At 45.8% G+C, this 26,455-nt stretch overlaps 2 protein-coding genes and 1 pseudogene across 9 annotated transcripts in view; 1 reads left to right on the top strand and 2 right to left on the bottom strand.

Annotated features, from left to right (window-relative positions):
* Rg (A kinase anchor protein rugose) overlaps window positions 1-26,455 on the top strand; it is a 147,225-nt gene that overhangs the window by 84,517 nt on the left and 36,253 nt on the right. The window lies entirely within an intron of this gene.
* On the bottom strand, window positions 8,634-11,005 carry LOC144478371 (protein mab-21 pseudogene; annotated as a pseudogene).
* On the bottom strand, window positions 13,790-16,102 carry LOC144474275 (protein mab-21). The gene has a single exon (XM_078188980.1). The coding sequence runs from the start codon at window positions 15,728-15,730 to the stop codon at window positions 14,633-14,635; it is 1,098 nt and encodes a 365-aa protein (XP_078045106.1). The 5' UTR covers window positions 15,731-16,102; the 3' UTR covers window positions 13,790-14,632.

Raw genomic sequence — 26,455 nt, 5'->3', positions numbered from 1 at the left:
CTAAGTCGCAAATGCATAATTCAGTTGCCACTATATAATATATTCAGTTCCTGAAATTTACAATGCGGAATCTAATATGAAGTATGTACAACGAATAAAGAATTCACGTATCTCCATCATTATTAATCATATTGTTACGAATATGGATCGGTATCTTTTGATATCGAGATATCGAGAGTTCCTTGTGGCATCGTTGCTTGGTAAATATCTCCTGAGCAACGATTTAACAAGAACGACTCAGAGTTGAGCGAGACGTCGTGGTAAACGGTCGAATATTAAGTTCCCCCTTTCCCGAATAAAGAGTTCTGTTGTTATTAAAGTCGTGACGTTATTATTCAACATGCCGCGACTGCACTCACGTAACAATATACTACTGATTACCGATGCTGTGTAAATACTCTATACTTTCATAGTATCAGATTATAGAGCAACAATGAAAACTAAAAAGCTACTGCTATGAACACAGTTATTTTAACTCGTAATAAAAATTTGTCCAGCCATATTCCCCATTGTAATTTATAATATCAGATTATAAATCAAAAACTGAAGTTTCATAGCTGCCCCCTAATTGGATGCTATAGTCCAGTGACATCAGTTCTGAGAAATCGAAACCGAAATAAATTGTCACCGATACACGTTATAATTGTTACGGGACGTTTTCGATTCGCCATAACCGTTTCGAGACTCGAGAACGACACCATAACCGTTCGCAACCCCCGAGTTAGAATCTGCCGATAATCGTCGAGCCGGTCGATCGAAGGATCGCACACGACGTCGCCGGTCGCCGCGCAGCCGAATCCCGCGCGATCGATCGGGCCCCGATGAAGCCACAGAAGGGTTTAATAAGATAGCCGGGGGACCCCGGGGTCTCGCGAGATAAGCGCGGAGCCACGCAAGGTCTGCACCGCGTCGCGGCGCGGCGCATTCGTCCACGCATTCCTGTCCGGTTTTCTCCTTTTCTGGCTGCCCCCTCGGTTCCCCGACCTATCTACCGTCTTTGATACGACGCAGGCCCCCCCTTCCCTAAGGGTCCCCACCCCCGACAGGCTTTTTCATCCTTCCCGGTTCCTCGTTCTCGCTCGTTCACGGTTCATCCTCCTCCTCCTCCTCCTCCTCGCCCCGCTTCGTTCCCCCGTCTGCTAAGGCCCCCCTACTTGCTCGGCAACGTCCACCCCCGGCTTTTGTCTTATTATTTTGTCGGCGCGCGGACGCCGCCAGGTATATCTCTCCTTCTACACGGCGTCGCACTCCTCTCTTCTCTCGCCGCGATCCCCGCATATAAACATCGCGGCTTTATCTGAGCGTTTTATAGCGGAGGTCCCGGCAGCCGAGCGGACAGAGGATCGCCCTGAAGAACGAGAGGAGGACTCCTTCTTCCTACACGCTCCTCGCGCTTTACCCGTGCCCCCCTCACTCCTTTACCGTACTGCGTCTAATCGAACGTCCTGTTGTGTTCCGTTGAAGAGTATTATTGTTCGTAAGATACTGTGAAACTGTAATGGAAAGATGTTAGGGAGGTATTGCTTGTTAGGGGAATGTGAAGTAGCGTGAGACGGGCGGAGGATGTGATGAGTATAGCGATTTAAGGAACAGAGGTCTTCTGAGCTGAGAAAAAATGATTCATGTTTGTGTAGGTATTAAACTTCGGTGGTGGGGGTTGGGAATTTTAAAGAGGGGGTTGGTATTCTAAATTTTATTATAATATGGTAAGGTTAGGGTTTTGAAGACAACGTGGTTAGGCAAAATTTTTTATACGATCCAAAGAGGGAGATGCAATAGCGTACGCGATTTTGATTAGTGCTTTGTTATGTTTAGGCATAACTATATATTAGCGTGGTAATTATTTATAAATAATTTTGCGAAAGTAATAAATCTATAATCCTATTTTAATAAACGAGAAATCAGGCTATGCAAAACCTTAGCTCAATCTAGCAATTGCTGGGCGACCACCGAACGCCTTGAAGTTGGAACATAGTAATATACTATAAATACAAATAATAATAACAATAATTATAGAATAAATAGAAAATAGTAATAATAGCATCTGAATGAAACAGTGCACTTTCCACTCGAAAATTTCAAAGTTTCACGATCGATAAGAATCGTCAAACAATTATCCAATTCAGCTAAAATTTCGCACATTTATTATTGATTTTAATAAAATAGAAAGTCATAGCAGCTCAACTTTCAAAAAGTTAAAAGATAAGGGTCTCTCTAATGTGTACAGTAAAATACATGTTGGCATTTTATTTAATTACATTTATTATACATGCAATTTAATTACTCACGAACCTGCTAAACAAAATTCAAAGAGTTAACTTACGAGTCAAAGGCGAAATCATGAGATTCCAAAAGATTTGTGTTATTCCCATCGAATGAAAAAAACAGGAGCCTGGTATCTACATATAACGAAACGACTACGGTACACAACAGTCCTTTTTCTCCTCTGCTCTTGCGTATCTCGCTGCGATCGCCGGCTCGCTTTCCCCCGTTCGGCAAGGACGATCGCCGGCGATCGGAAAGAAGGGCCCGTTTTCACGGGTTTCTGGCTTTGTTTCCAACGCCGGTGGGACCGGATCGTGAGAGGCGGCGGTGGGCCCCGCCGACCTATAGAATCTTCTGTACAGGGCCCCGCAAGAACGCCGCGCGTCGCGACGAAAAAAAAAGAGGAAAGCTGGTACCCTCATTAGCATACCGTGTCTGGATCTCTTCTTCCTACCCTCTCACTCTCTCTCTCTCTCTCTCTCTCACTCTCTTTCTCTCTTTCTCGGGCTGTCCTGTTCCGCTGCACCGTGATTCTCGCCACTTTGATAACTTCGACGGGGCCCGAAGGGGACCCTGTGCGCCTCTCCGCTATCCCTTTTGTCGAGCCGCGCGGACATGCATCGGGATTTCGTAATCTCGTTCGTCCGCGAGAAATCGGCGAGACGGGAACAGGGCGCTGCGGTGTATGTTCGGTTTCTGCGCTTTCGAACGGGTTGCGCCCTGTTGCGACGCGCTCGCCCGATTCGATCGCAGCGATGCTGCTCTCGGGATCGAGGAGGGTTTCGTGGGAATAGAAATTAGACATTTTATTTGATTGTTGGATTATTTCAAGTTGTAGAAATGGTGTTATCGATATATTTGGAGCTAGGATTTTAAAATTGAAATCAGGTATTTCGAAATTGAATATTGTGATTTACTTATTTTCTGTTATTTAAAGTGAACTGTGCTTCCTTTCCGCTAATGTTAAAGTGGGCGCTCTCTCTCGAATAATTTAGTAAATTAAAGTTAAATTAAAATCTTCTAAAATTTTGTAAAATAAAATTAAATTAAAATCTTGTATAATTTAGTAAATTAGAATTACATTAAAATCTTGAATAATTTAGGAAACGAAAATTAAATTAAAATCTCGAATAATTCAGGAAACTAAAATTAAATTAAAATCTCGAATAATTGAGTAAATCAGAGTTAAATTAAAATCTTGTATAATTTAGTAAATTAAAATTAAATTAAGATCTCGAATAATTTAGTCAATTAAAATTAAATTAAGATCTCGAATAATTTAGTCAATTAAAATTAAATTAAAATCTTAAATAGATGCTGTACTTAACACGTGTAGTACCACAGATCAACCTCAATAACTCTCATAAAATCAAAGTATATTTAATTGACACTGGGTTCTGATAACAGAGATACATTTGTGAGGAATCCATTGAATAAATTTTCTTCGTTGGACTTATATTATAATAACAATCGCTGAAAGTTTGACTAATTGTATGCTTTTAATGGATCAATATAAAATAGCTGATTTCACTGTACCTTAAACCTAGTATTAACAAAACATTAATTAAATAATTAAAATTGACCATACTAAGTAACGTTTCAATCATTTTGCCTTCTAAAAATCACACAAAAATTCAGTTCCTATATATTACAATGAAAACGAATAAATACAATAAAAATTACTAAATACAATAAAAGTGACCAAATATAATAAAAATGACTGAACACAATAAAAATGAACAACTCTTTCAGCCGCTGAAATAGACCCCAATTCCAGCAAATCAGAAGCAAAGTGAAACAGCACGCGATCATTAATTTTCAAGAAGCATACAATTTGCCCGATGTCCGTGCCGATAGCCGCTGAATTTTCCTATCTCCAGATATTTTATCCAAAGCCGGAGCCCTTTTCACTAAAATGCGGTTTCACGCGAGCAGCCAATCTCCCCGCTCGATCGACGTTTTTCCTTAAAGAAAAATTCACTCGTCGCGACCGACGCGAGAACGATAAGTTAATCTGCTGGAACAGTCGCCGAAAAACTCGCGTGCCATTGGCTCTTTATCCGGCGGTTCACGCGATCGATTTAATCTCGGGATCGACAGCGGCCGGGCTCCGATCGTTCGCGAAATGAATAAACGACGGGGAAAGAGGGAAAAAGAGAGAAAGAGAGAGAGAGAAAGAAAGAGAAATAAAAAGGGAGAGGGAAAGAGAGATAGTGAGAGAAAAGAGTGATAGAGGGAAAGAGAGAGGGAAAGAGAGAGAAAAAGAGAAATATAAAGAGAGAGAGAAAAAGAGAAATAAAAAGAGAGAGAGAAAAAGAGAAATAAAAAGAGAGAGAGAAAAAGAGAAATAAAAAGAGAGAGAGAAAAGCGTGACAGTGGTAAAGAAAGAGAGAGAGTGAGAGAAAAGAGAGAGAGAGAGGACGTTCCCCGCGCTAATTAAAACCGGAGACGAACGACGCACGCGACAAATATTGTAAGATCGTCGCCTGAAATTTACAACATTTCAAGCGTGAACGCTATCGCCGTTGCCTCGTAACGTTCCCCCGATTAAATATTAAGCAGTCATGCGTGCAACAAATTACGCCGGTGAATAAATTTGCATGTTTATCGGGTTATTACTTGGACAGCAAAAGGAAAGCGACGAAAAAGCCACACGGCTGAAAACAAAAGTCGCGCCGCGGCGGGGCGACGCTCTCGGAAGCCTTGGAGGGCCGTCCGTGGAACGATACCGCTGGCGCGTACGTGTCACGGTACATTATTTTCCGTATTATACCCTTAATTACCGCGTCCGTGCCGATAAAATCTGGTAATTGATAATGTCCCGCATAATTCAGCGAGCATCGAGAAACGAAATCGCCCGGCGAAAAAAAATCGCGACTCCGATATCGGACCTCATGGATTGCGAGAGAAAAACGCCGATCGCGACGTTCTAAACAAATTAGCTATTTGGCGAGCAACTCGTGTCGTAATGAATAACGAGCGAGACTCGAGCGCGCGCGCGCGCGCGCGGAGGAAAGCAGTTTTTGACCCCATTCCGACGACATAGTCTCGTATTTGAATGGTACTTGACGTTGACTGAGCTGAGAAGCGATAGACGAATGTTGTAACGAGTCCACGTTAATTAACTAACGCGAAACCAGACGCGCTGGATGCTTGCGATATTTTATACGACAATCATGCTTCATTCGCTAGGAGACACGAAAATAGGGTGGGGGGATGATGGGGGCCGGGGGCTTCAACGCCTGTCAGATATTTATCAGACGTATCGCTCACGCGTCGCGCGGACCATTCGAGGCTCCGTGTCGTAATTACGCCAATTAATTCGCGGATTAACTGTCGTGGGAAACGAGCCAAACCGGAGACACCCCGTCCGACTCGTTTTTCCGGGGAACGCCGGGCCCCCTTTACCTATCCATCGGGGCCCGATGATTTATCGAACCTAATTGCGCGTTCGACACAACTATCGATTGTGCCGATAACGCTTCGCGGCTGAATTAATCGATGGAAACTCCGTCGGCGAGCGTTCCGACGCGGTAGCGGATTCCTATCATGTTTGAGGACTGCGACGCTGCATTAGCATCTCGATGTCGTGAAGTATAATACTTAGCTTTTTCTTCTTCTTCTTCTTCGTTAGTATTGCATAATGGTTAATTTCCTTTGTTCCGAATCCTGTTTGAAGGTATGTTAAAACTTATTGGACAACCTGTACTTAATCTTGTAAGACCATTGCAGGTAGAATAACAAATTTGTATGTGTCAAGGAAGCCACGAAACTCGGAAAGTAATAAAATAAATTGTTTAATCAAATTTAGTCGAAGAATGATAGAAATAATTCACAGAAATAAAGTCAACGAATAATCAAATTGAAGTGCGGCTCGCATAAAAATCCGCGAGTAATTTTTTAATTATTAATTCTTTTAAACTATTCGCCAGTAACTTTTAAACTATTCGCGAGCATTATTAAACTAGTATTTGACCGTATGAAATTAAAATTGTTCAAGTAATTATCGACAATAATGTTTTAAACTATTGGCGAGTAATTTTCAGCTATTATTTGAATATTTAAAATTAAAATTGTTCAAGTAATTATCGACAATAATGTTTTAAACTATTGGCGAGTAATTTTAAGCTACTATTTGAATATTTAAAATAAAAATTGTTCAAGTAATTATCGACAATAATGTTTTAAACTATTGGCGAGTAATTTTAGATTATTATTTGACCGTGTAAAATTAAAATTGTTCAAGTAATTATCGACGATAATGTATCATAGCAAAAATGAAGCAGAAAACATGTCTCGACTCGTTAATCAACTCGAAAGCGTAATTAAATGAAATCGCCTGGGAGAATAATAATCCCGGTAGCATTTGCTCATTTAATAGATCGGCTGATTAGATTTCGTCGACTTCATCTAAAAATCGATTCACAGCTGGGGAATCGGTTCTCTTGCACCGCCGCGCGATCGTCTCGCGATCGTCTCGATCCGCGCGCGTGACTATTTGAAGTTTCGCTGATGCACGCCCGGTAAACACGGATATTCGTAATTGTTGTTTGAATAGGTGCCAGGTTTGCGCTCGTTCGCGTCAGTTACGGGGACGTTACCATCGGGCGGGCCGGTCGAAATCGATTACACGGGAAAATTTGCTTCTCCGCCTTGTTCCCGCGCGTTTCCACAGCCGCTGCCAAGAAGACGGAGTTCAGTCGCCGTATTAATTTAACCGTGAACGTCCGCGGCGCCGAATCCCTCGCCTCAGATCGCCATAAGTCTCGCCGGCGCGTTCGGCAGAATTTCCTCGTTTTTCTTCGAGGAGCGTTTCCCGTGCGACGCTCGAAACGGAACGACGACGAATGTCGCCTCGTGACTCCGCGTCGCATCATTCCCCTCGCCCCCCCTGTTATGCGAGTCGCCGGCGACTCTAACGCGCGTTTACGCGTTCGCCGCGGTGATCGGTGGACTGCGAACGCGCCCGGACATTTGCATTTTAATAGATCAATTTAGAGAAACTCCTGTTAAATAACATGTTGTTCGCGATATTAATAGCCGCGCCGCGTTAAGAATAATCCACAGCTACGTCGGATTTAATGGGATCCGTGATTCGCTGATTTATCGAATACACTTTTTCGTGTAGATTCGTCGAGACAGCCGCGAGAGAGTTGAGCAACGCGCGGTACATTCGACGCTAATAGCCTGATTAAAAATCTCTTCGCCGATTGAGCCAGGGAAGCGAAATGTTCTACGATTTTTCAATGTTTCTCACGGCTTTGGAGATCGCGCGGACAATCGTCGTTGATTACCGACGAGCGATTGTTGCTTCGACAAACATACTAATTCCGCCGCGGAGCTGGTTGGCGGTAAACCCGCGCGTCTCCGGTAACGCCTGCAGGTGAACTGTCCGCTTGACACGTTGGTTGGACGTGTACGTAGGAAATGATTGCTTGACGGATGACGAGTGTACAGTTGTCGACGTCGATTAGGAGGGGACGGGCGGGAATATAATTTTTCAATGCGCGGATCACCGTCGCGGGATCGTCGTCAAATCGAACCACGCGGTTCCCGTCCGTCTGACGAACGGTAGTAACTGCCGGCTACGACGAGGCAGTCACATTGTTGCACGGCTAATAAACGGGCTAATAAATTGAGGCTCTCGCTGAACGGTGAAATCCCGGCGGACGAAGCACAGCGAAAGCCGTCCGTGTGTCGCGCGGCATTTTATTGCGAGCCGCGCGTCGCGTTACGACGAGCGTTAAATATGCCACGGAGCGAGCACGCGGCCGATAACGATTGCGGAAACGACTTCGTTAGACCGAAAGGATCTCGTTGCGTTTTCAGTGCTCGTCGAGCCGTCGACGTACCCGGACGACGGGGAACAAGACTCGAACGGTATCGAAATTTCGGCGTTGCGAAATACATATCGCGTTGGAAGTATAAATTCATTAGCCGTCCAACCGGGCAGAATTTCTGCGCAATTTTTCTTCTCTCATCGACGAGAGCAACGACAACTGCGAGCCGTGACCGCGACAAAATTCAGCCAGACAAAACACGACGGAAATTATTGCGCGCGGCCGCATTAAACATTCCGTTTCGGCCGGATCGACCACGTCGGAATTTTATTGGCGAGAGAGCGCGCGCGCGCGCGCGCGCGCGTGCAAGGTCTCGATCCCAGTTGGCTGGTCCGATCTCCAGTGGCGAGGCAGAAAAACGCGCAAGATCGGGCGTGAAATTTACGAGGCCTGAGCTCCTCTCTTTCTCTCTCTTTCCCTCTCTCACTCGCGGCCGATCGATATTCAGCCGTTGTTTTTTTCCTCCCTATATTTACACAGTGGGGTTGGGTGGGTGTGTTCGCTTCACGAAATGACGACTACCACACGTCGGTTCCATATAAATAGCATTGTATTTCACAATTTTTTCGTGTACACTTCAATAAATATCTTTTAAGATGTATTTACATAGCGACTGAGAAACAGAATAGCTGATTAGAGGAGAAAAGACTAAGGTGACCCGCGACCGGTGTGACTCGTTGAATCGGTAACGTTTTCGGTAACGTTTTCTCTCGTGGGTCGCGCGGACTCGGCGAATTCTTTTCCGTTTCTATCGTGCTCGCACGAACGGCGACGGGAACTCTGTTGTGCACGCGATCGCCAACGAAAAAGAAAAAGGGGGACAGACATCACCGGTCGCGAGTCTCGGGGCGCTGAATTTTCGACTGGTCGGGGTCTGGCTGCCGACGGCGACTCCCTCTCGAGTTCGCGCCTCTCGCACGGGCGGCCATTCGTGCCCGCGAAGCGGAAACGCCGCGGTTTTATGGCACTGATTCGATCGTCCACGGCACACCAAATCACACATGCACCCGCAATGATCATCCTGGCAAGCACACACACTGCACAATCCCATCGAGCGGCGGAATTCGCGTCGTTGCTTCCGTTCGGTCTCGGTGAAATCTTCTGTCTGCTCCTGTTCCGCGACGACGCGACCACCTCGGGATCGCTCCGTTGTAAACTGCAATTTCATCGGGCTACAAGCTTCCGGCATCGTGGCACGACGATCTCTCTCTCTCTCTCTCTCTCTCTCTCTCTATCTCTCTCTCTCGGTAGGCGATGAATAGTACAATCCAAGCAGAATCCTCGGTACTACAACTTTATTAGGCTACAAAACAGTTTTCAAAACGATTTCTCCCAGCCGACTCGACCGCGCACCGGATCCACGCCTACTGCTTGTCGCTGCCCGACCTTCCACCTTGCGGCTTGACTTTCTCGGCAGCAGAATCGTCCGCGTGGGCCGCGGCGCTCGACTATAGTTTCTCTAGGGGGCAGCTGGTCACCAGCCCCCTGATCAGTCTCCAGACTTGCTTCGCCGCGTTCTCCAAACCGCTCGGCGACTTTCCCTTGAACAGATCGAGATTCGGCAGAAAGTAGTGGGGACACCTCCGGCACAGCAGATAGAAGATCAATTGGAGCAGGATCCCGTTGATCCTAGCCGCGATGCAGGTCTCGTCCCACTCGGCCTCGTGGGGGTGTTTCTCGCACTCGTAGAGCAGCAAGGTCTTCATGTGGTAGCTGGTCACCGGGTTGCCGGGCAGGTCGAGGTATTGATCCCTCAGGGTCTTGAGGATGCTGAGGCATCGCCTCCTGCTGCCGCCTTGCAGCAGCCGGTTCTCGGCGTCTATGAACGAGAGGGCCCAAGCGTCGCCCTCCATGGCCGATTGCTTGCCTTGGAGGCCGATGCACTCCTTCGACAGCATGTCGAAGCCTTCGGTCTTCACCTCGGCGACGATGTTAGGATGGGGCCAGGGTATGTGCGCGATGGGCCAGTGGGAGGCCGATCTCGGCCACAGACCGGCACACTTGAACGCCGGCGTGATCTGCACCACGTATCTCTCCCTGATACGCAGCTTCACCTCGGTGGTGTCCGCGATCATCTTCACCGAGTCCCTGTAAGCGCATTTGTCGCAGGCCTGTGCCACCAGGGTTTGAAATCGCGAGCGGATCTTCTTGGCGGACAGATAGCCGGACGCGGTGATGAACTCCACCCACAGAGACATGGATCTCTTCCGGCCGTCGCTCAGCTTCAGCACCGCGCAGCCCGGCAACGTGCCGTCGTCCACGAAGTTCAGTACTCCCATCTGGTTCAGGTATATCACGATCTCGAACTCCGTCGGCGAGATCACGTCGAGCCCGTCGAAACGGCCGTTGTAGTCGGTCAGGGACGATATGAACCTCGGCTCCTGCACCTCGACCTCCTTCAGCACGTCCTGCACCACGCGACACACCTCGTGGATGGTGTTCATCACCTGACTTTTCCTGGTCATCACCTGCTCACCGAAGTACTTGTTGATCTGATAGACCATCTCGGACTGGGCCGCCAGCATATCAGCCGGCAACAGCATGGTTGCGGCGGCCTGAAGCCTCCGGAGGCTTCTGTGTCGAGCTTTCCGCCGCCGATCACCGCATTCTGTCTCGAAAGTCCTGGGTCGATCTAGCCGGCGATCGTTTCACAGCGTGCCGTTACGCCGCTGGTATCCGTCCATGTGGAGAATTCCCGATTACGATGGTCCGGCGGCTCGGTTTGCGGGAGAGAGGACAGTTGTTCGCTTATCGGCCGGTGTTTCGCGTCGCGTCGCGTCGCGCCGCCTAAGGACGCCCGGCACCGGCGGAGACACGAGCGAGGAGCGGGAAGACAAGGTGTGCGAGCGACTCCGACCAGGAGCAGATTGTCGACTGCGCTGTCGTTAACCTCCTCCGCGCCACCCGCTCTCCAGAACCCCGGCGAGGGCGGGCCGCCGCGATCCAAGACCTAACCCAGACCCGACCGAAGCCACGCCGCGCGGGCTGCGGCTCGGCCAATCCCGACGCTGCGAGCGCAGGGAGGCGTTTCCCGGCGCGGCAGACCGACAAGATCGATCCGCGGCCGAGCACTACCTATACGTTATCCACCTCGAAGGACGAAGCCAGCCAGCGCGGCTAACCCCAAAGCGAGCCCTTCTTCCCCCATGAATTATGTAGATTAGACTCGTTTTATTTCGTGCTCGTGGACACACGGCCATTCCTCCGCAACCCCTTTCGGCTGCCCCGAAATTTTCGTTATGGTGGTGGCAGCGGTGTTCATGCTGCGGTGCCGCGAACAACCACGAGTTTTTTAACAACGTCGTCCACGGGTCTCGTATGGCAGATTTTCGAACATGTTGATACTTTGCTGGAAGGGCTATTATTGCTGCTTGACGTGCGAAGGTACGGTTTTATTTTTATAAGTTAAGAGAATTATTAGATCGGAGTAGATATCGTTTGGAATATTTTTAGAGCTACTATTGCAAGGATTTTTTATTTTTTTTAATTGAATTATTGGTTATTTTAGTATATTTAACTATGAAGTGAACCGTTTCAGCCGCTGAAGAGTCCTCTCGATTTTATTCAAATGCAACGATTTACATGCAAGATCACAATTATGCGATCTACGATCAAGAATTTCTAACGCAACAATTTAAAATTCAAAATCGTTTTACGGAATATTTTACCAGAAGGATCTTGATCACTCTGCCACTTATCCCACGTCTGCTGGCAGAAACTAATTGGCGTAAATTCATCTTCTTCATCGCTTCAAACATTTAGAAAATGGACTTGATTATCATTGTTAATATAGATTTTTTTCTGATCAGTTCTTCTCAGTATTTTCTGTAACTAAGTTTCCGTAAACTTGCTGATATATTATTGCAACATCTCATTAAATTTTATCGAACCTTAAAAGCTCGTGCAATATTTTGTTTCTGTGCTATTATGACATTTTCTAATTTGTCGTCTAATGGAGAATTTTTCAAAGATTCATTTCCTGCATAAATTCAGATCGCGTAAATTGACATCGAATACGAATAATACCGTGCAAATAATGTTACAAGTGGATCGCGTATTTCGTGTATTTGTGACGAGTATATATGTACTATAAAAATTCAGTATACCATATTTGACGAAAAAATTGTTAAAATTGTTGAGAAAAGAATTCAACGTTTAACTCATGACGCCCTAGATTTTTTGAACTCTAAAAGGAAGGTATTTGTTTTAATATACAATATAACCATTTGGTGTAATTATTTTCACTCAATACATATAAAATCGGACGCGTATAGAAGACTTCTATTATTCGACGATTTTTCAAACACAGACAAACGTGAAAATTCTTTAGAAAATAGTACACCAATTCTTAGCGTCGCGTCAAAGTCTCCACTCGAGTACAAAGAGTTAAGCTACTACCGTCTTTCTTAAATGCGGCTACAAATGTCTACTTCGCACACAGCTCCGCATTCTATCCCCAATATAAAAAGCATAAACCAACAACCTTCTGCATTACCAACAAACATATCCTACCGGAAGTCTCAAGAACCGTCACTCGTCCAGCATCTCCCCATCTCCATCGAATTCGTTGTCCGACCGTCTCGCGCGTCGAATCCGCCGCGCCGCTAAAATAAGAAATTCGCCCGCGATCGTACGAGAACCCGGGACGGGGCGGGGGGGAACCCGAAGGTAACGTGGACAAGAGTGGCGCTGTTGCGAAAGGCGGGACGATTTTATTTACAGCCGTTTTATTGAGAACCGGACCCGCGTCGCCGGCGGGAAAAAGTCGGTATAAAATCTACGTTTAACGACAACACCGATAACTCTACCATTAAGGCTTGTAAATCGCGGGGCGAACTGCGAGATACGGCGCGTAAAGTGTGCTTCATTGGGTCGCGCGTTCCCCGTTGCTCGCTGGACAGGGAGGAAAGGAGGAGGGAGGTGGGCGACGCGATTTCCTCCTGCTTCGTTTTACGGGGCAATAATAATAACGTAAACCCCGTAACGATCGGCCGCGTGGTACAACGTGGAAACTGAGTGGCACCGGCGAACGGATCGGCCCGTCGCTACGTGCCGTGAGATAAGCGGCGAAATTTCAGGAGAGAATTAAGATAAGCAACGGGCACCGGCCGCTCGTAGGCGTGCACTGTCCATGAAACTCGGTAGCGATGCCTTCACGATGCGTTTCAATCTCCTCGAACGCGCTGCGAAGTGTTAATATCGTAGATAATAATTACGTTCTGATGGTTTTATGGTCTTGCCCCCCTGGCCGGACCACGGCTCCCCTCCCCCTACAACTCTCTCTCTCTCCCTCTCTCTCTCTCTCTTGCGAGCCACCCTGAAAAATTATCTACGATTCATTGACTGTCATAATGGCAATCGTTCGGATAAATTCGACGCGATGCGACGCGGCACGCAAGACCCTCTCGCGTTTCACTTTTTGCATTCCGCCATCGAATTAACTGTCTTCATTCTGCCCGTCTCGCGGCGAGTGCTTTCTGAAGAATAAGTCGGGTTCGTATTTATGAATATTAGAGAATATTGGAGGAAATAGTCTGTTTAATCGCTGCATCTCGGCTCGAAGGAATATTTTTATTAATTATTAAAACGAGTGTCTCTAGAATTTAAATCGCATACCGTGTTAAGGTCGAGTGTATTCCATGAATTTCGATGGGAGTGGTGTTCGATTGATTCGTAGTCCAGAATACCAGACGAGATGCGTTTATTGATTTATTTACATGATGTGTATTCGAACAGCGATTCGAGTAAAAATAAATATCGTTTAAATAATATAAAAAAGTATGTACATATAACAATGCGTAGTGTCCAACTACCGTCGGAAGCTCGCCGCTTAACCGATTATAAACATTAGATGAATAACGAGAACGGATCGCACGACGATTTCGCATCGGCCGTATATCTGAACAGGTAAAGGTAGCCAACGGAGCGGTGAAATTAATTCGTTTCGCAGATATTGCAACGCTACAAATGACCGCGATGACCGCGTTAATAAGCACGGGACTCTCCGGTAACAAGCGGAAGCATTCTAAAAAAGTATTCTCGAAAATAACGTGTTTCCCCCGCGCGTCGTCGACGAATTGAAGAAGGGAATAGATTTCCGACTCTCCGAATCGCACAGGATCGAACTAAAACCTAGCAACAACGACGACCACAATTCCCCCCGGCCTCGGCCGAACCGCCGAGTAATTAAAACCCATTTATTGCACCGTTGCGTCGGTGGATCGGAGTCAGACTCCGACGTGTCCGTGCCCGCAATAAAAATCATAGAGAAACAACGACAAAGGTCCTACGGCTCTAGTTTTGCTGGTTACACCATTTACCAGAGGCCTCGATACAGTCGACAAAGCTGCTGCTGCTGCTGCTATTAGAAAATAACCGGCGAAAGTAGACCGTACGCGTTCGCGGGTAGAAAAAGCGAGCGAAGAACCGGCGCGAGATCGGTGAAGCGCGCGAAACACCACGAACACCCCGACAACATTAGACTCGATCATCATCCCCGTGGACAGCGGGCGCGTTAACGATCCCGGCTAAAGTTTCTCGAGCGCCCTGCTGTTGGTCAGGAGCACCCTGGTGAGTCGCCAGACCTGCTTGCCGGCGTTCTGCAGACCGCTCGGCGACTTTCCCTTGAACAGATCCAAGTTCGGCAAGAAGTAATGGGGGCACCTGCGGCAGAGGAGGCAGTAGATCAGCTGGAGGAAGATGCCGTTGATGCGCACTGCCAAACAACCCTCGTCCCACTCGGTCTCTAACGGGTGTTTCTCGCACTCGTAGAGCAGCAGAGTTTTCATATGGTAGCTGGTGACCGGGTTGCCCGGCAGGTCCAGGTGTCTGTCCCTCAGCGTTTTCAATATGCTGAGACACCTCCTGCGGCAGCCACCCTGCAACAGCCGGGACTCGGCCTCGGTGAACGACAACACCCAAGCGTCGCCCTCCATGGCCGATTGCTTGCCCTGGAGGGCCACGCTCTCTTTCGATAGCAGATCGAAGCCCTCGGTCTTCACCTCGGCAACGAGATTAGGATGTGGCCAGGGTATGTGCGGTATCGGCCAGTGCGCCGCCGAGCGCGGCCACACGCCCGAGCACTTGAACGCCGGCGTGATCTGCACCACGTATCTCTCCCTGATACGCAGCTTCACCTCGGTGGTGTCCGCGATCATCTTCACCGAGTCCCTGTAGGCGCACTTGTCGCATGCCTGCGCCACCAGGGTCTGGAATCGCGAGCGGATCTTCCTGGCGGACAGGTAACCGGACGCGGTGATGAACTCGACCCAGAGCGACATGGACCTCTTCCGTCCGTCGCTGAGCTTGAGCACCGCGCAGCCCGGCAGGGTGCCGTCGTCGACGAAGTTGAACACTCCCATCTGATTCAGGTAGAGGACCACCTCGAATTCGCCCGGCGAGATCACCTCGAGGCCTTCGTAACGGCCGTTGCACTCGGTCAGAGACGAGATGAACCGCGGCTCCTGCACCTCGACCTCCTTCAGCACGTCCTGCACGACCTTGCACACCTCGCGGATCGTCTTCTGTATCTGGCCCTTGCGGGCCTGCACCCTTTCGCCGTAGTACTTGTTCATTTGGTACAGCATCTTCGACTGCGCCGCCATCATGTACTCCGGCAGCAACATGTTCGCGGCGTGGTTCGCGGGCTCTCGTTCGGATCGGGAAAAAAAACGCGAGACGATCAGCCTCGTTGTTTCGCGTGCGTTCGGGCCGGTTCGATCGTCGCCGCGTCGTTATCGTCCATGGTCCGGACGGTGGCTCGCGATCGCCGAAATAACCGCGGATCGATCGCCGGCGGCGGTGGTGATCGACGGATACGACGGGGACACTTTTCAGAAAGGTAGTTCACGGATCGGCAGGAACGCGCGCCGCCGAGCTATCCTGTCCGGCAGGTGTTGTACGTGGAACGAGCGCAACTCGAGGTGTTCCGCGCGCGCGGCGACAGAGAGAGCGCCGGTGACCACCGGCCCGGCCCGTACAACTGCCCTTGTAGTTGTGTTGCCGGTCCGCCAAGTCCCGCCTCTCCGAACGATAGGGTCACGTGTGGAGACTGCGCGTCCTCGCCACGCCCACCGTCGCCCCTCCCCTGCCGACGCGGCCACCGGCAGGACCGCGCGCGCGCCGCACACCATCGCGCGCGGACCGCGCTCCTTCCAACCCTTTCCCACTCGACGCGCCAACGCTTTTTTCTCTATTCATTTATCTAGTAGGATTGTTTTCGCGTTCTTGCAATAAACGCGCAGAACGAGTGTCGCGGTAAATCGACCGGCCGATGGAAATATCCGAGTGTTAACTATCGCCGACTACAAAACTTGTCCGGGGTGGGAGAATGTACGAAGCGTGCGAGCTTGATAAAGGTATTAAATAGATTGTGGAGTTTGTGCATAGATGACACGTGAAACTTGTGCGAATTTCCTGGGGCATTTAAAAGTGTCGACTCGAAATTCTTATTAATTCTTTGCAGTCGAGTGGCGAGTTTACGGAGCTGCTAAATATTGCCACGACACGTTTTAAAATAATTTTTATCTAATTTACTTATATCCAAAAAATTGCCAGGAACTATTACCTAGTGCATAAATCACAAAATTCAATTCTAAAGTATATAAAATAATGAAAGACTGTTTCGGATTCTGAGTAACACTTTTCCCGACTGCAAAGGGTGAAAGTACACCTATATATCTAGGTTTTTGGTGGGCGAGTAAAAGAGCGAATTCAAAATTATTATTTATTTAAAGAAGAACCTTTATACCGCGTGATAAAATGAAGCGTTTAAACCTGCATGTTAATAACATATACTTCAACCATTAAACTTTTCAATTCGATGGGACAAGTTTTAAATAAATTTCGCAGTCTAATTTCTCACCGATCTATTACCTTCCATCAGCATTATTCCTTAATTAAAAATCGCTGCTTCAACTAAAAACGCGATCTCGCAGAGGTTGGCTCGAAATCTCCGCTTTTAATTCACGGTCGTGATTTCAAGCCATTGTGATCAACAACCGCCGAGAGACACCGACCCACCCCTCGGCGACTTCCGTCCGAGCGAATTCCCCGGGCAGAAACATGTCACCGGAGAACGTGTTTGTCTCCTCCCCCCCCTCTCGATGGGGTCGCATGAGAATTCCGGGCACGAGCATTCGCGTCGATAATACGCGAGGGGTCATTTGAATATCCGACGTTCCGAATAAAGAAGCGGAGGCCACCTTAAACACCATCACGGTCTCTCCGCTTTTGTTCGGCGAACGGGAACAGCCCCCGCAGCTTGCGACACTGTCTGACTGCTATCTATGGCAGATGTCGGAGAGCGAACGGTATCTAGCGCAACGAGACGTACAACGACGTTGTTCCCCCTTTTACGTCTCGATCGTAAAAATCGGCGGGCGAGAACACGTAGCCGTACGTATATCGATAACCGACGGAGATATCCCCATACATCGAACGTTTTTCCCATAAGATCCGACAAGATTACGGTCTCGGAGCTTTTCAGATGGCCGTCGTTCTTCCGGCCGACCTTTCCCAACCCTTTTATTATCGACGGAGATCTGTGGCATTTTTGTTCGTAGGAATCGTTTGTTCGTCGTCGATGTAAAGGGTTAGTTTGAGTAGACAGTAGCGGAGAGGGAGATTTATTTTTCTGATAGTTTTTATTTTTATGATAGTCTAAATATACTTGTTTTTGAAGTTGATCGTGATCTTTATTTAATCATGGATTATCAGCGTCATTCTTGATTCAGGAACGCGAATTTTCAGTGGATCAAGTAGCTTCATAGATTTGTTAAAAAAAAAAACAATTTAATATAGGAGAATAGAGTTTGCAGTGCTTTCGAGTCGTGATAGAAAGAAGACGGGTCTGTGATGTCGGCATAACAATAGAAGAGACTTCTTAAGAGCAGGATTGCAAGCTGGACAAAGGTTTCAAGGCATTCAGATCTATACTGCGTTCATGTTAAAGATTTATTCGGTGTTTTAATTCTTTATGTTCTTCAAAGGTATACAGTGGTATAGGTGATTATAGACTCGAAGTAACCTTTACATTTTTAACGTTATTTTAGAGAAATTTAACAGACTGTCATATCTGTATATTTCTGAAATGATAGAGAACGACAGAATATTTATGCTAAAATATTCATTTAGATATCGGTAACAATGTAATAGGTACTTTCAGTGCATAATTATGCATATCGCTGCTTTTACCTTGTAGAACAGGATTTCACGTCTTCTATACCTTAACTTACTCATTATGTCATTATATTATTTATCTACGATTTATCTAACTCTAAATTATAATTTAATCTCTGTAATAATTTAATTTAACAAATACTAAAGTGACAAAGATGCTTTACAACTAGTTTCCTTGTCATTCAAATTTCCAATCCCTTCTATCAATTTCTTAAAAACAAACTGTATAAAACCACTTAACAGAACAATACCCACACTTAACAAATTATTATTAGTAATTTTTATAATCAGTAAAACTCGTCGAAAAACGCGAAGGAGCGGCGTGAAATGCGGAGAAGGAGATTCTTGTTATTTTTATAACTAAAAGACGGCGACTGTGAGCTGCAGCGACTGTACAGTGCTTCCAGTGTTGCAGACGCGCGGCGCGAGCCCGGTGCAGCTCGAATTATTCGAGGAAAGCCCTCAACGGCACGCCGTTGCTCGTTTCGCCGCGCCTCGTTCCCGGATAATTGAATAAAGTTCAGAAATCCAATCTACTTGAAGTTGGAGTGGTAGATCGGTGCCCACCAGGCCTGCTATGCCCCCACTAATACGACTTGATTCATGAGTCGAGCACGTGCGTCTGCCTCCCTTCTCTCTCTCTCTTTCTCTTTTGCTCTCTTTCTCTTTTGCTCCCTTTCTCTCTGTGTCTATCTTTTTCTCTCCCTCTTTCTCTTTTGCTCCCTTTCTCTTTAGAGCTCGTCTCTATCCTTCCACGTAGAGCAGTGTTTTCGCGTAAGGGACGAGGGGTCAAACGTTCTGCTACATCAGCCCCCGCATTAATGCGGGAGCCGGTCTCTCCTCCGCCGCCCTAAACGTGCCTTTCATCATCCCGTTTCGACTTAATTCGTTTATCATCTGAATTATTTGTACACCCACGAGGAAGATACTGGTGGCTCGGTTTCGGGACGACGCGCACGACCATCTTTCATTCGGATATAGGGGAGGCTCTCTCTCTCTCTCTTGGTGCTATCCGCTCCGGGGATCGATAGCGGATGGGAGCTCTGTTGACCTGCTGGATTACCGAGTCAAAAACAATGGCATTTTTCGGTGAAATAGCTATAAAAAATTCTGTTGACCCGGTGGATTACCGAGTCTAAAATAATGGCATCTTTCGGTAAAATAACTATAAAAAATTCTGTTGACCCGGTGGATTACCGAGTCAAAAACAATAGTATCTTTCGGTAAAATAACTATAAAAAATTCTGTTTTCCCTTAGCACTTAGGTGACTGTGATAGAAGTCTAACAAATTTCATAAAATAGCAGTATTTTATTTAATTAAATGAAAATTGCAGAATATTGCATCGATTAAGTTTTCGACTTGTTTATTAGAACAAAAATTTCTGTAACATCAAACGACTTCATCTAAAATAGGAATATCTTCTTATTAGATCCACTAAGTGGTAATTATTTAGCCAAGTTAGTCAAGAATCACGGAGGACAAAGAACAAGTGTTTCTTTAGAGATGAATTTCGCGTCGCTGATTAAAAGATGTCACCTTATCTTTACCACAAATAAATTACACATCTTATGCATTTATGACAAAAGTGAATGTTTTTAAATTGAAATTATAAACAGAGGAAAAGCATTTAAGACAGTCCAGCATTATTAACAACATATAGAAATTGTTCTAAGAAGAAACGAATTTAACAAAATTTGACTGTACATTCTATACAAGATATTTTCATTCTATACAAAAATCTATCGCGTCAATAGAGGATCCCTTCAGCTTCGATTTCGTTCATCGAATAGTCTAATATCCCCGAATACGAGACCTCCGGGCAGCAACTTGAATAAATCCGCTCCATTATTCCATCTTCGGCGGTCAAGAAGCCTCGCAAAGTACCGGAGACCCGACGTGCAAGAAGGGGAGCGTCCTGTATCGAGTCCGCTGGCATCGGGGTCTATCTAATAGCCCGATCGGTCCTCCCTAAGACTGGTGGTATCGAATTCGCTGAAAAGAGCAGTTCTAGGCAAATGCAGTCTGCCAAAACATTCCTGGGGGCCCTCCTTTTACGCGGTGTCGGCAGGTAGAAGAGAAGGAGACTCCCGAGTTCGGTCCCTGTTGCGCGCTGTCCTCCTTATTGTGCGACGCTCCTCGACGGAAGGAACAACGACGTCGGACGACAGCGTTGTATCTCGCCAGCCAGCCGGCCGTGTACCGACTCCTCCGATCGTCGTCGTTGGGCCGGGGATCGAGTCGGCCTTGTAAATCAGCTCGAATGGACATCCTCGCGTAATCCCCGTCTAATCCCAGGGCTCAGTGGTTGAGCTCCAACAGCCGGCGAAACTAGAAAGCGCCGCGCGCATTTCACGGTTTCCGTGGTTAATGATACGAGAGGAGAGAGAGCGTCTCTCATCCGGCGATTCGATCTGGAACCGGCTCGCATTGGTGGGCAACCGGCCGGAAAATTTGGAAAATGTCGATGATTATCGAAAGAAACTCTGATCAGCCGAGACGATGAATTTGGAATTTATTGTTGCAATTCGTCGCGGAATCTCGGAGGTTGTTCATCGAAAACGCGACATTGTTAGATGGATGTTTTAACTCCTATGACTTCTTTCAGAACTGCGTTTTTTAGCACTTTGTCGTCATTGATGATTTACTTGAAAGAAGAGGATTTTTTTTTATTGTTGTTCTCTTTTACTTTTATTCTCAGATTTTAGTGACAGAAGATTTAAATTTTGTTTCTCTCGAGAATTTGCTCTAAGCCTTCTCAATTGCTTTTTTCGAGCATAGTTGAATAAGGTATGGTTGTGTATAGACTTGGACATCTTTTGACAATTACTTCTACAATTTCAATCATGAGCGACAGAAATCTTCTGTATTGTTTTCATATTACCCGCTTCAAAAAAGTGTACAACAAGCGATATAATCTATGATGCACCTATGACGCATCTATAACGTATCTGTTGAATTTCAACAAATAAGTTGAAATGCAAAAATCAATCAAATTATTATTTACCACCGAATATGTTTAAGATGTGAAGGCATGCGATGGTTTATTGAATCTCTTCTGATCGTTATTGTTTTTTTTTTTTTAATTGATTCGTGTTAGTTACCTGTAATATCTCAAATGAAAAGGGCGTATTTTATACCTTTCTTTAAATAATTAAAGTTCTGATTAAAGTTCTGATTATAGATATAACAGTGTTTAAATAATTAATTATTCCCATAACAAATTGATAATTCTAATAGTATCTATGATGCATCTATAATGTATCTTTGATGCGTCAATGACGCGCGATTCGTGAAAGAACCATCACAATATCGCGCATTCCTCGTCACGATAAATACATTTCGTACACGTCCTTCGTGCTGCTTTCGCGGACAGTCGTCCATTATTAAACCTTCCCTCCCGCACGAAAACGTACAACGATGTCGCAGCAGTGCCGCGTCTAAACCGCGTCGCTCCATGGACAAACAGCCTAAGTCGCTGAAACCCGGGACGATTGATGGCAGAGACACGTTCCCATTTCTCGCGGCACCGTTTCCCCGTGAATCCGACGAAAGCTCGGTTAATTATTGTTCCACGACCACGACCAACGACGTGCTCCGTTTTTAGAAAACAAATCGCGACGCGAGCCCGCGGCATCGAACCAGCCTCTCCCCGTACGGGTTAATCAAACGTGTGGACATTGTCGTGCGGGATGTACACCGAGCGCCATTAACTCGGCTCGTTCTGTCCAATTACTTTCGTTCGCCGGCCTAACGATGTCCGCTCCGCGAGATCCACATTCCGGGGGTTGCCGAGGCACCGCGTGTCCCTATAGGGCCCGACCGGTGCGCGTACACGCCGGTTTAGACACCTTTTTTGCCGACCGGGTACAGCCAGGGCAAATCGCGTCGGTTAATAAGGGCAACGGCGCATCGCCAGAAGCTCTCTTTGTGCGCCGGCCGTTCCGCCGCGATCCGCTATCTTCGTGCGAGATACGGTAATAAAGGTATGAGAACACGCACGTGGCACGCATAACTCATTGTCGCCCGGGGATCGTCTTGTGATGGCCCCCGAACGTTTTGTTCGCATCCGGCGCGTTCACGCGGCCGAGCGGCCGCGTGCTCCTCGATCGTCCACGGCCCTACATTTTTATAGTCCACGCTTTTTTTTCACACTTCGGCTCGCGTTCGCGCCGCGCTTGTTCCACGTTTGAGAACTGTTTTATGCGCTTCGAGGTGGTTATGGTGTTTAACCCTCTTAGCGCTGAACGACGATGTGTATAAATACTATGGTATAAATGATGGCTATATTTGAGAATATGTTTTTTAAATATTCTTGTGAGGTAACTGTTGCAGTTCTAAATTCTTCTTCTTTCTATCAGGTTTTACAAAATTATTACGATTCTTTGTCGAGAATTTGTTAAACTGTATTAATGAGGTATATATGATTTTTTCACTAAAAGGGTTAAGAACTGTTCCTTTGCTTCTAACTGCGTCACGCCATTTTTCGCACAGTTCGATGCTATTATTTTATTCAGTGTATAATAGTTGATATTTTCTCGTATTTTTCCTTTGCGGCGAGCACGTAGCTAAATTAACTTACTCTGGATAATTTTAGGATTGCAAGGCGAGACGTCGACTTTGTTAGGATTCGCATAACAGACGGAAAAGTTAATTTATATCGAGTTCTAAAAGTAGAGATAGTTTTAACTTGACCGTTTTATTATAATGAGGGTAGTGGCCTTAGACGCATATCGAATACCCTTATGAACTATTTCTTTTTTTAAAGAAAACTAGATAATTGCCGCGGACTTATGCATATGGAATAACCTCGGTAATATACTCATCAGTGTACACTTCAACGTACGTCGAAAAGGAAGAGTTATTGCGGAAGATAAGGTTCAACGATGCTACCCGGAATATACATAGATAAATAGCTATTTTGTTATGCGAATTTTAAGCGAGCTCGCGCTCCTCGTACTGCGCCCGAAAAATGCTGTCCGAGCTGAAGAATATTATAAATCGCGTTATCCATGATCTTGAAGAGTATTATATTCGAAATTAATGTTGCTCGGCGAAGAACTCGTAGAGGCTGGCTTTTATTACCATTGATAAATTTTCTAGTTTATTGATAAAAATAGTTTATTGATAAAATTGATAATTTTTCTGGTTTAGATAAAATTTCATAATTAATATCAAATTTCATAATGCAGATTAAATTTCGTAATTCAGACTAAACTTCACAATTTAGATTAAATTTCGTAATTAAAATTGAAATTCGCAAATTAGTTTAAGCTTTACTATTTAGATTAAATTCTGTAATTTAGATTAAAATTCGCGACTTAAATTGAGCTTCTTTATTTAGATTAAATTCTGTAATTTAGATTGAAATTTACAACGTAGATCAAGCATCATAATTTAGATTAAATTCTGTAATTTAGATTAAAATTCACAACTTAGTTTAGGCTCCATAATATAGATTAAATTCTGCAATTTATATTAAAATTCACGACTTAAATTGAGCTTCTTTATTTAGATTAAATTCTGTAATTTAGATTGAAATTCACAACTTAGATCAGGCATCATAATTTAGATTAAATTCTGTATTTTAGATTAAAATTCACAACTTAGTTTAGGCTTCATAATTTAGATTAAATACTGTATTTTAGGTTAAAATTCACAGCCCAGTTTAAGCTTCATAATTTGTGTTAAATATTGTAATTTAGTTTACATTTTGTGACTTAGATTAAATTTCATACTCAAGATTAGGCTTTATACTTAACATTAGACTTTATAATCAAAATTAAACTTCATACTCAATATTAAACTTTATTAATCAAGATTACACTTCATAATCTAGATTAGACCTCATAATTTAGATTAAACTTCTTAATTGACATTAAACCTCGCGATTCGGATAAAAATTCGCAGCCTAGATCAAACTTAATTCTCCCAGAAAATTTTTGTAAAACGGCTTCACCGTTCATCGCGTCCTCTCGATATCATTTCACCGCGCCGAAAATCGTCCCGCACGAAAGACTGAAGCTCGAAATTACAAACGACTCTCTCCGGACAAGAAGAGCTGGAGGAGTCAAGCCCGGACGTCCCGCCGATAACTCACTCCCCCAATTACACCCAATCACCCGGGCGAGCATCCCCGTTAGCCGGCCGTTCGGTAAACTCCGGTAAAACACGGTCGTCGTGGCCGCGCGACAAGTTTCCAAAAGGAGGTTTCTCGTAAAATTCCCGCGGCTGGTTTCCCGGCCGATGGCGTAGATAATTAATGATCGGGGCCACTTTGGCTCGGTCGGTATACACCGTGAATCGAATAAACCACCGCGCGTGCCCCCCCCCCTCCCTCTCTCTCTCTCTCCACCCTCTTCCTGTTCACCGGGCCGAGACGGAGAAGAGGCGCTCGTGATTTCGAGTGGTTCGCACTTCGAAGAAGAGCGCGAGCGCGCGGAGGGTCCTTGTAGACAGCCGGGGTTCTCTCCGTCCACGGCAGGCGAAACGGAAGGGGGTCTATTATTGTCCGGCGCTTAATCTGTTTGTTGTATACCGCCGGCGGGCTGCTAAGTGGTCCCCATTCTATGGTGCCCTATGGTGTACATAGAGGCTGCTGCGAAGGTAGGGGGGAAGGCCCTGCGAACGCGACACATGTTGTTACATCACGACGCCCCATTGTCGTGAAACCCCGGGCTGCCGGGTCGGGCCGATTTCGGGCTGCGGAGATGAACGCCGCATGGGGAACACTAATCGCCGCGCACCACTTGACACTCCGCCCGGTGCTCGAGAGCTCTTTTTAACCTCTCCGTCTCCCTCTCTCTCTCTCTTTCTCTCTCTCTCGCTCTCTCTCTCTCTCTCTCTCTCTCTCTCTCGCCTCTTCTCGTAGCCCGTGTCTCCTCTCGTCGTCTCCGCATCGAGACGCGCCATGGCTCATCGAACGTGTAAACATATTAGTCGCGCGAGACCGGCCGCTGACGCGCCGCTGCTCCTTTCTCAACGAAACGCAGGGGTGCGGGAGCCATTTCGACGACTCACTCGCATACTTATCACCGTGTCGTACATTCGTCGAGTGCCGCTCAACTATTTATATCGATCCGCCGGTTGTTGCAACCGAGCTGTTTTCTTTATAAACGTGACGCCGCCGTGGGGCCCCGTTAGGGGATGGGGTAATTGGTTTGTTTCTGTGATTAGTCGCCTTTTTGTTCCCGGTAAAATGTGCTTGATTGTTTCAAATATTTTCTAGCGATATTTTTGTTTAATAATTTTGTTGTAATTGGTTAGAAGAGTTCTAGAGTTGGATGATATAGTTTGATATATATTTCTTGAGTAATCAAGGATAGGAGAAGAAGATAGGGGTAGGAATTTTTTATTAATGGAAATATTATTATTTTATCGCAGTAATAAATGTGGAATAAAGAGAAATTAATATTTATATACGAAAGTACTCGGTTACAAAGCAAAGTTAACAGGTTTGGTTAGTGACACAAGGGTTTAGTAGCCCTTTAAAATCACAGTTTGCTCTCGAGAGGATTTAACCCTTTGCGGTTCGACGAGCATCCTGTGTTTTATTGGAACACTTGTTACATTGCCACAACAACCAATAATTTGCTATCCAGTATTAAAATATTATTACACGATTTTCTAAATATTCTATACCTTTCGCGACGATTAAAATAAATAAAAACGATAAAATAAAGATTCGAAAATGAAATTAGTTATGAAAATGTGAAAATGAAATTAGTTATGAAAATATGAAAATGAAATTAGTTATGAAAATATGAAAATGCTAGATCGGTAAAGGAGGTCGAGAGGTAAGAACAGGTTTTTCAGAAAATGGTAATAAAGTCAATAAGCTAATAATAAAGGCAATAAGCTGATAATAAAGGTCAGTTTAGAAAATTGATGTGCCCGCTGTTGGAAATGAATAGTTGGCGCATCGAAGGATCAACAACCACCGTGAATCAGTATGATATATACCGAGCGTGTTGTATCTGCATCACGATCGCAGACATCCGAACAACGAATGCCGTATCACGGCGCGGGCTTTTATCGGTTCGGCGCAATGTTTGCGAAGAGCTTGCGCAGTTGACCTCAGGGGGTTGGCTCTCGGTTTGCCACCCCTCGCAGTCTGCCGCGCGCATCGAATCGACTGCGAAATATTTTCAGCAGTCGACATCCCGCATTCAA

Source organism: Augochlora pura, chromosome 2 (genome assembly GCF_028453695.1).
Source record: "Augochlora pura isolate Apur16 chromosome 2, APUR_v2.2.1, whole genome shotgun sequence".
Lineage (NCBI taxonomy): Eukaryota > Metazoa > Arthropoda > Insecta > Hymenoptera > Halictidae > Augochlora > Augochlora pura.
The sequence above is the reverse complement of the archived record's forward strand: the minus strand, read 5'-3'. Positions and strand labels throughout refer to the sequence as shown.

What these genes read in the sequence shown, in the direction of transcription:
- LOC144474275 (XM_078188980.1), bottom strand. Translation starts at nt 15,730, where the DNA reads ATGTTGCTGCCGGAGTACATGATGGCGGCGCAGTCGAAGATGCTGTAC.